Source organism: Primulina huaijiensis, chromosome 14 (assembly GCF_012295235.1).
Source record: "Primulina huaijiensis isolate GDHJ02 chromosome 14, ASM1229523v2, whole genome shotgun sequence".
In the NCBI taxonomy this organism is placed as follows: domain Eukaryota; kingdom Viridiplantae; phylum Streptophyta; class Magnoliopsida; order Lamiales; family Gesneriaceae; genus Primulina; species Primulina huaijiensis.
In genome coordinates, this window is record NC_133319.1 from 14,993,502 (window position 1) to 15,004,917 (window position 11,416).

The 11,416-nt window shown below is 36.0% G+C and overlaps 1 protein-coding gene across 4 annotated transcripts; it reads right to left on the reverse strand.

The window, feature by feature from the left end:
* Positions 1 to 362: 362 nt before the first annotated feature.
* LOC140956709 (meiosis-specific protein ASY3-like) lies at positions 363 to 7,362 on the reverse strand. Of its 4 annotated transcripts, none has more exons than XM_073413562.1 (11): positions 7,174 to 7,362; positions 6,730 to 6,822; positions 4,906 to 6,390; positions 4,656 to 4,794; positions 4,109 to 4,243; positions 3,927 to 3,990; positions 3,685 to 3,834; positions 3,552 to 3,610; positions 2,218 to 2,352; positions 1,403 to 1,494; positions 363 to 754 (listed from the first exon to the last, which is right to left on the reverse strand). In XM_073413562.1, exons 3-11 carry the CDS (start codon positions 6,382 to 6,384, stop codon positions 674 to 676), a joined length of 2,334 nt encoding a protein of 777 aa, XP_073269663.1. In that variant the 5' UTR covers positions 6,385 to 6,390; positions 6,730 to 6,822; positions 7,174 to 7,362; the 3' UTR covers positions 363 to 673. The 4 variants fall into 4 exon arrangements, with proteins under 4 accessions (XP_073269663.1, XP_073269664.1, XP_073269665.1 ...); XM_073413563.1 differs by having other exon boundaries at positions 6,730 to 6,811; positions 7,174 to 7,296; XM_073413561.1 differs by having other exon boundaries at positions 364 to 754; positions 6,730 to 6,779.
* Between the last annotated feature and the right edge of the window lie 4,054 nt (positions 7,363 to 11,416).

Here is an 11,416-nt window from a genome sequence, read left to right on the forward strand (position 1 = left end):
TCCGCATCAAGATAGTCATATTGCTTTACGATATAAATGTCATTAATAACATCGAAGGCATAACATGTTTGTTAAGATATGGTTTGGCCCGAACCTCACTATTTGACCCAGTTAGTAGCATACCCTGTAATATTTAGAGCACGAGTTTAGACTGACGTTTTAGATTAGGTTCTATAAATATTTCAATAAACATAAAAAAAAATTTGATCCAGTTTGTGTTTTGTTCTCTCAATTCTGGAGACTCGAAATGCTAATATTAGAATTAGAACATATGTTAAAGTTGTATCAAATGATACTTATTTATTCTCATTTGTAAGGTCATAAAAAAATCATGACTCCACATGTAAAATTAAATATAAATTGTTGGACACACATTTCGGAAAAACAACCCCTCAAATTCCGAAACATTTATCCACAAATCCAATAAACTGTTTAGGAATATAAAATATAGTTTTTAATTGTAAAACAATGATAATTTTTTTATGGGAACAATAATAATGTTTCGAAACTTCATCTAATATGGTGAAAAGGAGTTAAAGTAGACATTTAATCATACGGGGCCATCCTCCTCAACCATAAGATAATAACTTTGAGCAAATTTAGCTCTCTAATCATGATCGATAAGCTTTTGGTATCCGGATTCCGGACCATGCAACGAAAATCTTCTCTTCAGCTACAAAATTTCTGCAAAAGCCCCATGCTTTATACACTCGGCTACCGCTAGTTTCAATTGAAGCAGCTTCTCCCTAGCCAACTGCAAAATAAAAACCATTTCAAGTATTGCACCACAAATTCCAAGTTATTCGCAGAAAAAAATGGAATATTCGGGATGATCTAATAACATGGTCAGCAAGTATTGAAGCATAGTATCTTAGAGTGCATCAAAAACCTAGGGCCAAGCACAAGAAGCTATGTCCGACCGAACATAAAATCTTGTTCTTGAAAATTAATATACAATATTCGGTTATCAATTAGCAACAATGATCCAAGAAACGGTCCCAGATAGACATTCTTTCCCCTTTACTTCTGTGGAGTGGCGATCAGAGATTAAAAGATTATGAGGTTCACATAGTTCTAGCTTGGTTTTTGGCAGATGCAAATGAACAGATAACCAAAACCACTTCTCTAAAGTTGTTTGGATGCGGGGATTCAAAATCCATCCCCTCCCCAGTGTAAGTCATTATATTAACAATTGTATTGAATTTCAAGCATTCATGATGTTCGTGCCATTTGATATTTATGGTTCAAATCCTTTCTTTAAATCAAATGAATTCATTCTCATTACTTGTAATTGGCCTTATCGTTTGAGATGTGAAGTTTCATTAATGTCCACTGTAATATTCTGGAAGCAAAAGACAAAAAAATTTTGTAAACCTTATTATTAACAATTAAATAAACTCACTTCCTGAGCTGCCAAGATTTTTCTTTCGGCATCATCGAGCTGAACATTAACTGCTTCCTCAGCTTGGGAGAGAAACTTCTTGTTTGATGCTTCTACAGATTATACCAAAAATATATCAATCATAATCACTATATAAGCATTTATTCCAAAATAACTGGGGTCAGTCACCACACAAGAATCACCGTATAAAATTTGCATATGAGCAAAGCAGCTGTTAAAATGATAAAAAGATCGTTGTGTAGAAGCTAAAGCTGGTAGCTATAGAAGCATCTCATGTTACGTCCTAAACAAAATTAGTTGAGTGCAATCACTTTTCTTAATCTCTTACTTACACCAAGGGTAATGCAGCAAATGCAAATTTATTTATACACCTTAGAGTCTTTGATATGTTCCTTTAATGAAGGCACAGAGCGAACAGAGTTGATAGAACTGAAAATTTAAGAGCATACAGTCAAGGTCATATAGATCAACCATAAACTCAGAGAGATCACATATACGTCAATGTTGTAACCTAGTAGCTAAAGAAGCAAAGTGTTGTGACTTCACATTATAATAAATGCATATAACATGCTTCAACTTTCCGTTGTTAAATCATGCCCTTCATTGTATAAGAAATGATTGGGTTGATTGGCAACACAAGAAGATCAATTTAAAACTAATGGACCATTTGTTTCTGTTAGGTGCTGTGACTCTGAAAGTATGAGTACCAATCAAGCATCTGCATGTCGCCAACTGAAAAATGAACTACAAATTTATGGAAAATGTATGTGTGACTAATAATTTTTAAAATGATTATTAAAATTTAGAATTCATACCGTGTCTTTTCACATTTCTTTCAAGTTCAGTTCCAAGCTCTTCCAGATCTTCAATTAAGTGGTCATAACCTTGAAGGTGCTGATCAACCTCTAATTTAAATCTTTTATGTATGCCAACCAACTGCTCGTGTTGCTCTGCAAGCACATATGAAACTCAACTCAGCATCAAAACTAGACAGCATAAAAAGTACCCACCTATTTCTAAATGCCGATCAATGACCTCTAGTCATTAAGATGCCAAATAGATGCTGCATGAACCAATATTACATTGAATATAATAACGGCCTCCTGATGCCTTCAAAAGTTCTTGTGCATTTTAGCGGATCGACTGCAGACTGAAAATGCATTTCTAATGTTCAAAAAACATATTAGACAGGAGGAAGCCAATACTAGGAGAGGGCAGGAAGGTTAAGAGGCCTCATTAACTAAGAGGAAATCCACAATTGTTTATTGAGCAAATCACGTTCCACTAAAACTAGATCTGACGGAGATCTGCACAATTGCAGCTAACAAACATTTATGTCACTTAAAATCAGTTATAATATTTTAATACTTGCATGTAAATTTCATTGTTTTCTACATTATACAGATAAACACTCATGCAGAGCTGATAGAATCTCTTCGAAGTTATGTAGGTCAAAACAGAGAATGTAAACTACAATCCACCATATTAGCTAACAATTCTGTTATGCTAACAAAGATAAATCTTTAATATGCTTTGATTGTGACTTAGTTAAAAAAAATTACATGATATTAATTAACCAGATATTTTCTCAATTACACAAAGTTGTAGATTATATCATAAAGTAAATATGATTAATAATAGTTACAGCCCCTTGGATATCTGTTCATGGATGTAGGCAGCAGAATCACGCAAATCTTTTAATATGTCACTCTTTCTTCGGCATCATAATTCTGTTTCAAAATAAACATGTTCACATAATACTTTTTCAGAAAAAGGCAATGCATATCATTTAATCATCAGTAACTTTAGTTGAAACACAAACGCTATGAATCTTCTTCTCTCATTGTTTTTAGAGTTAAAGAGTAAAAAGAAGAAAACAAAGGGTAGAAATAGTAAATTATATGGATTTGACTTGAGTTATTGGGGTAACTTGTGACCATGTTTGTGAAGCTCGGATTGAAGAGCTAGCTTGCAATCATAGGCAACAGAATTGACTTTGCATAGAAGTGCCTCAAGGATTGAGGCTTTGACTTCCGTGTTCATAGCTGAGCATGCATTATGCTAAGCTCATTAAACATCAACATTATATGGTTTGGTCCAACAAGATTAAAGCGGTAAGTTGTCAAGCTTAGCTTCTAGAAACACAGACCTTGAAATCTAGCATCCAGACATCTCCTTTTTAATTTACTATGATTTATCAGCTTTCCCCTGAAATTTACCAGATTAAAGCTCGAGAAGTCAATACATAGAATACGAAAATCTGTCATTTTATACGCGCTTACACATCTTTTTTCATCTGAGATTCAGCATGATGCAAATGCAAATATATTTCGTCAGCAGCCTCCATCAAAATTTCAGCAGATCTTTTGTCAATCATTGACTTCATTTTGGTTTGAACACGATCTAAAGCCACAGTAAGTAGAGCTACAGCACTGAATTTTGATCAACCAAATTATAAATGTAAGAGGTTGGCAGCATTCCCCATAAACTTTTTTCGATCAAATTCAACAAAGACTACAGATACCTGGCAAATCCGTCCTCATGATCCTGTTCCATGCACATTTGAAGCTTGCTAATTTCATCATTTCCTGTTTCCTTGTGCAAAGGTGAAAAGAATATTATGCAATTGATAAGAAAAAAATCAAGAAATAAATAAGCAGACTACTATAGGAAGATAGAGAAGCAATTTGATTAGCATCTGTAGACCTTTGAATGATTCTGAAATAGGACTACATCCAGTCACATCCACACCTTTCTCGTTGCACAGCCTTCTGCTTGAGCGTTGTAAAAAATGTCTAGTAATACCAATTTCAGGAGGTAATGGCTCTAATTTCCTGCAACCTGCACATCCATGGGATAATGCAGCCTGATTTACTTAAAGAAGATTGAATGATTTTGTAGCATCTTATCACCAAGCCAAATGACCTAAGCAAGCACCTGCTGTTATTGAGAATATGTGCTTGTTCAAACTGGATAGAGCAGAACCCTGTGAACTAATGACATACCCATTTTTTTGTGTGTGTGTGTGTGATGCTGCCCTCAGAACATACATAAAACCAAACTAAATTAAGGAGAATAATGGTGAACTGTTGAACCATTATGCTAGAGCACACCAAATGTCTTGCGAGCATAATCATTTATTTTATTTTGGAGGGATTTGTAATATATTTGGTGCCTTCCCTAGAGGGTAAAGCAAATGATTGGAACATCAGTAAGAAACATGCGATAATGTTACAAGAAGTTTTGCTGTAACCTTTAATATGAAAATCATCTTCGGATTTCTCGGAATCTGTAGCAGCCCTAGATGATCCAGATATACTTTGTTCTCCATCCTGTTCCATCACAGAGGTTGGTTTCAGAGGAGGATAATCTTTCGTCTCTCCACAGCCATCCTTTATACAGTAAGGAAGAGTAACAGTATAAATAGTTTGATATAGAATAAAAAGATGATCACCATTAAACTATTATCAGGAACAAAGCATTGAGGATACAGATAATTCCACCTGCACATTTGATTTGTTTTCAGTTGACTTAAAAAAAGTCAATATCTTGGATCTTCGGGTGCTTTTCATATTGATTCTTTTCTCGGCATTACTCAGATCATGATCTTTTAGCTGAAGCCCCAACGGTGAACATCCAGGACTTTCAACTGTTGACTTTCTCTCAAAAGTGTAGTTCTCAGGATTATGTGTGTGGTCCCCTTTGTTCTTTGACATTGTGTCTTCTCGTTGATACTTAAATTTTAGTGTTTCAACAAACCTCAGCGTCCCAACATCACTGCGCGGCTCAGTGGTCACATTATTCGGCGAGACAACAGAATTCCTTATCTTGGTATCACTTTCTATCTCTCCGAGTATATTCCTTTTTCTGCCGTTGGAACTGTTACCATTTTCAGCTTTATTACCCTGCAACATGGATGTCCAAAGAGATGGTATCGATTTGCTCTTGTCGCGTGACCGCCACCTCTCCTCTGGATTTTCAAAATTCACTCCCTCGCTCTTGTCTCTTAGAGAATTACAATGCAAAAAACTAGTATCAACAGTTTCACATGGTCTTCTAGATGGCTCTCCCCTAACTGGGAATGTACCCTTTTCCTGGCAATCTTTTTTATGGCTAGTGGAATTTTTTGTTTCAATTTTGTTATGCTGCTTTTTACTGGAAGCTTTCTTCCTGGTCAAAGAATGAGTCAGTGGTTTTCTGATTATATGTTCAGGCCTTACAGAATCACTTTCAATTGTGTCCGAACGTTGATTTGTCTTTTCATTAGAACTATCCTTTCCATTTCTCTCTAGATTTGGATTCAAATCTTTAGAGCCAATTTTCGTAGGCTGGACACTGGCGCACTGCTTGTTCGGTGAAGAAACCTTTCCTATAGTTTCCCAGAGCTTCATTCTCAAAGTTTCACTACCCCCAGGTTCAGTTATCCTGTTCTTGTCCTTTTCAAGATCTTTTTCTGGCAGAAATCCTGATTTTGGTGAAAGATTCTCAACGTTCTCCACATTGTTTACAATCCTGGCCCCCATAGCACAAGAAGCTTTACCAAATTTATCCAGTCTGTCTTTGTCTGATTCTAAGCCAAATCTATTACAGGAAAAAAGTTTCACGGGATGATCTACAGATGCTTCCTTTGATCGCTTTGATCGCTTTAGTGTTCTCGTGGGAACTTGGAAACTCTGAGTGATTTTAGCATCGTGAACTGCTGCAGAAGAGGATAAGTTTATGTTGAACGATTTAGTAGAAAACCAAGGGGATGCATCCTTCTGCAAATCTTTCACAGATTTTTCTACAAAAGGAGTCTGCCCTTCACAATCTTCTACTAAATTCTCTTTTCTAGAAGTCGCATTTTCTGCTACTTGCTTCGCTGCTTTGCTGCCGCTTTTCGCTTTCATGTCATTGGGAGAATCAACCAGAACCCCAACTGAGATCTTCCTGGATTGACTGCAGTCATGGTAATTGCTGCCAAAACAATGGAACTCACTCATTTGTTCCTACAATATTTTAATATTTTGAAACCCAATCAGGTATACCATTTTCATGAACTACACAAAAAACAGACATTGGTGACAAGGCTAAAGAGAATGGGCATTGCAAGTTTGTAAATCATGATATTCTGGAAAAGCCTACCAAATATATCTGTAACTGAATTCAATTTTTTTAAGAGCTAATATAAACTCTCTCCTATGAGCCAACAAAATAGAGTTGCCTACAAATGGCAGATTACTCTAAGTGCTACAAGTCTAAAACTTAAACACCAGCAACATAAAATATGAACGATAAGAGAAGAAAATGTTATATGTGCTGGATAAGTTGTAAGAGCTACTACATACCTCTCGCAAATTAGGCAGTCTGTCACTTTGCTTTTTGACACTTAGCAAAACTAGCAGGATCCAAAGAAAAATCTATCAGAATCTGAAAACCAGCTGCGAAATATCTCATAATAAGTCGGAGTAACATAAATATGATCCTAAACAAGTCATGTTCAACAGCTGAAACCTTAGGAAAGATAAACACGAGGCCTCTTGCATATTACAGGTGAATACCTGGATCTAATGCTTGTTCAAATGAAAATGCGAGTTTTCAACGAGTTGATTTCAACAGAGAAACACGTAAATTGACCGCTGAAACATTAATCTACCAGAGGGATTTGAAAATTTCACACAATTCATTGCCAATACTTGAATTTCAGGACGGCAATACAAAAATATAATGAATGAAAAGTGATCTACGCTCATCCATCGCAGATTAGAGACGTCGATAAATTTGCTACTTACAATCACGAGATGAGAAACGCCGTGTAAATCTGCTTCGCATTCCACTATCCTGATGCAGGACGTCGGAGTACACTTCCGAACATGTTTAAAATTCGCGTATGGGTCTGAATTTGGGGATTTGAGCGGGAACAGAAGAAGCTGAATTCGTGATGCTTATATATGACTATACGGATCTGGCGGGAGACTAACTTCTCTTTTTTTCTAAACTTAATCGCAACGGTCCGGGAATCTACTATAGTCCCCGTGCGCAGTGCGCACCGGCCACGTCATTTCTTTGGTGTCACCCATCCCGTAAAAAATTGACCACCTTCTTCTCCTTCAGTTCATACCACAAAGTCAAAATTTTGTAAAAGTTATTTTTTTTAAATGATTTAGTAATGTAAAATCAAGGTTTTTCAACGTCAGTTGCACAAAACATATCTAATTCTATGTGTTTTAGATTTTTAAAAAAGTTGCACATATTACAAATATTTTAAATTTGAGGGGGAAATATATTTGTTACACGTAAAAATATGAAAACTCACAAGTTATCAACCCATGAAGGGATCGGTTGGTGTAAGATGGCACGCTATATAAAAGCCCTCTAATTACAAAACCCGTGAGAGATTCAGCTGTTTAGAGAAGAAGACTACACGTTCGAGAAAGTTGACCCATGATCAATAAATGTGGAATATGGACAAATTGCTCGTAAGAGTAGAACAAAAGCGGACAAGATGATCAAAAATTGGGTAAACAATTTGTTGTTTGGGATGGTGTCCTTCTTGAAAATTCTGGAACAGCAACAAGTCTTTCAGTCGAGGTAAGGATAAATCTTTTATCCGCAAGACGATATTGCCCGTATACAAGTGATTTACGTTAACGACAATCGTCTCTAAGATACAACAACTTCTATCAAGAATAGCAGCACAAAAAACTCTTGATTGCAACGAACAAAGAAGAATGTAATAAATTTCAAATATTTCGAAATAAACAATGCAGAAATATGTGAAGAAGGAAAGCAAAAAAAAAATTCAGCAGCTTATTCAAAAAAGATGATCACCAGATGTGTTGAAGAGTCACGACCCGACCCGAGACGAGACGAGAGCACGCGCGTGTGTTTCACCGAGACACAGCCTACTAGCGTCTTCTCCCTTCTAAAAACTCCTGATATCCCTTGGGGCCCAAACCCCTAACTCAAACTTAAGGTTTATAAGGAAGACTCAACTAGGCAAATCTTCCAATGTGGGACAAGTCCCACTCCCTTTTCTCTTCAATACTCTTCTTAATGTATTTATCCAACAATCCCCCACATAAATGAACTTAATGCATGTATGCATATTTACTTGAAAGTTATTATGAACTATTATTGCATTGGGAAATGTAGCTTTTGGCTTTGAACCTTCCGTAGTAAAATACTATCGGATTTACTAGTTGCTTAGTGACGTGATGTCTTGAACTATTCAACCGTTTATGTAAACCAAGTCAAAAGTATTTACACAACAATAATTCTAACATATTTTGTTCTCATGTTGTGTCTGTTTCGGCCCTGAACCATATCTTAGATTCATAAATGTTCTTGAAGCGGCCATCACTTCGTACTTATATAGGTGATCTCCTATCAAGGGTATCCTGCCATACGCGCTACCTCTTAGGTATAGGAATCATTAAAAAAAAATTAACCTCACCACATGTTGCAGGTATATTTTACTTGGACGTTTTAGGAATGAGCTTTCATTGCTTCCAAGTGTTCAACCAATATTTATGACTTAGTTTTCCCATTGAACCAAGGTTTTGCGATCTTCAATTCACAAGGTTGGGTTACCGCTATAAACATTTTTATTTTGTGGCTTTCAAGCCCATTCCACTTATTAGTTTGTACAATTGATCTCGATTTATACCTTTAGTAAACGGATCCGCTAGGTTTTCCTTTGATTTCACATATTCAACAGAAATAACCCCATTTGAGATCAATTGTCTTATGGTATTATGTCTCGGACGAATGTGTCGAGACTTACCATTGTACATACTGCTTTGTGCTCTTCCTATTGCTGATTGACTATCACAATAAATAACAAATAGAAGATACTGGTTTATTCCAACAAGGAATGTCTTTTAGGAAATTTCTTAGCCATTCGGCTTCTTCTCCTGCTTTGTCCAAGGCAATGAACTCGGATTCCATAGTGGATCGAGCTATACATGTTTGCATAGAATATTTCCATGATACCGCTCCTTCACCAATTGTGAATACATATCCACTTGTGGACTTGGCGTCTTTTGTGTCAGAAATCCAATTTGCTTCACAGTATCCTTCCAATACTGCTGGATATTTCCTATATACCAATCCAAAGTTCATGTTGTATTTTAAATATCCATGCACTCTCGTCAAGGCTTTCCAATGATCCTTATTTGGATTACTTGTAAACCTACTTAACTTATTTACGGAATGTGCAAGATATGGTCGGGTACAATTAGTCAAGCACATTAGACTACCGATTATCCTTGCATATTCCAGTTGATCAATAGGTTCTCCTCGATTCTTTGTTAAATAAACTCCTAGATCTACAGGTGTTCTAGCCGAAGGATTGTCGAGTGCCTTGAATCTTTCAAGAACTTTTTTAACATAGTGAGTTTGTGACAATATAATTCCTTCAAAATTCTTAGAGATTTTAATCCTTAATATTATATCACATAACCCCAAGTCTTTCATATCAAAATGTTTTTTCAACATTTTCTTAGTATTCATGATCAACTCATGATTATTTCCCATGATTAACATGTCATCTACATAAAGGCAAACAATTACATATATATTTTCATTTCCTTTAATGTAGACGCATTTGTCACATTCATTGATTTTGAAACCATTTGATATCATTGTAGTATCAAATTTTTCATGCCATTGTTTAGGTGCTTGTTTGAGTCCGTATATAGACTTGACAAGTTTACACACCTTTTTCTCTTGTCCGGATACAACAAACCCCTCGGGTTATTCCATAGAGATTTCCTCTTCCAATAATCCATTTAGAAAGGCTATTTTAACATCCATTTGATGAATCTCAAGGTCATGCAATGCTGCAATGGCTATGAGAACACGAATGGATGCGATCCTCGTAACTGGAGAGTAGGTGTCAAAGAAATCATATCCCTCTTTTTGTCTAAACCCATTGGCAATCAATCGAGCTTTATATTTATCTATAGATCCATGTTCTTGTATTTTCTTTTAAGGATCCACTTGCATCCTAAAGGTTTACAACCCGGAGAAAGATCAACCAACTCCCATGTGTGGTTGTACATGATGGAATCTATTTCATTTTTTATTGCTTCTTTCCAGAATGGAGCTTCTGGATTTGATAGAGCCTCTTGAAGAGTTCTTGGTTCGTTATCTAACATGTATGTTAGAAAATCGGGACCAAATGACTTTTCAACCCTTGCTCTCTTACTGCGCCTTATATCTTCATTGCCTTGAAAGGGTGCAATTGTAGTTTCATAAGGTCTTTTGTTTAGACGAGATTCTTTCCTTTCTTTACAAGGAAACATATTTTCAAAGAATACAGCGTTCTTTGATTCAATTATCGGTCCCTCATTTATATCAGGAATTTCAGATTTGTGCACTAAGAAGCGATAAGCACTACTATTAGTTGCATATCCAATGAAGATTCAGTCAATTGTTTTAGGCCCAATCTTAACTTGTTTTGGCTTTGGTATTTCTACTTTAGCCAAACACCCCCACACTTTGAGGTATTTGTAAGATGGTTTACGCTTTTTCCATTTCTCATATGGAGTCTCATTGTTTCCTTTGAGTGGTATTTTATTGAGAATGTAGTTTGCTGAGAGAATCACTTCCCCCCACAAGTTTTGGGGTAAGCCTGAGATTATTAACAACGCATTCATCATCTCCTTAAGAGTACGATTCTTGCGTTCTGCTACTCCATTTGATTGAGGTGAGTATGGGGCTGTAGTTTGATGAATTATGCCAGATGTTGTACAAAATTCTTTAAATGGAGCAACATACTCTCCACCTCGATCACTTCTTATCATTTTGATTTTTGAACCGAGTTGATTCTCGACTTCATTCTTATAAACTTTGAATGTTTCTATAGCTTCATCTTTGCTTTTCAATAAATATACATAGCAAAACCTTGTGCAATCATCGATGAATGTTATAAGATACTTTTTCCCACCTCAAGTTTGAACAAATTTTAAGTCACATATATCCGTATGGATTAACTCAAGCGGCATAGTACTTCTTGTTACCGAATGGAAA

What these genes read in the sequence shown, in the direction of transcription:
- LOC140956709 (XM_073413561.1), bottom strand. Translation starts at nt 7,213, where the DNA reads ATGCGAAGCAGATTTACACGGCGTTTCTCATCTCGTGATT. An exon ending in AAAACAAATCAAATGTGCAG is followed by an intron (nt 4,795 to 4,905) that starts GTGGAATTATCT and finishes TACTGTATAAAG; the next exon opens with GATGGCTGTGGAGAGACGAA. An exon ending in AAATCTTGGCAGCTCAGGAA is followed by an intron (nt 755 to 1,402) that starts GTGAGTTTATTT and finishes TTTATTTTGCAG; the next exon opens with TTGGCTAGGGAGAAGCTGCT.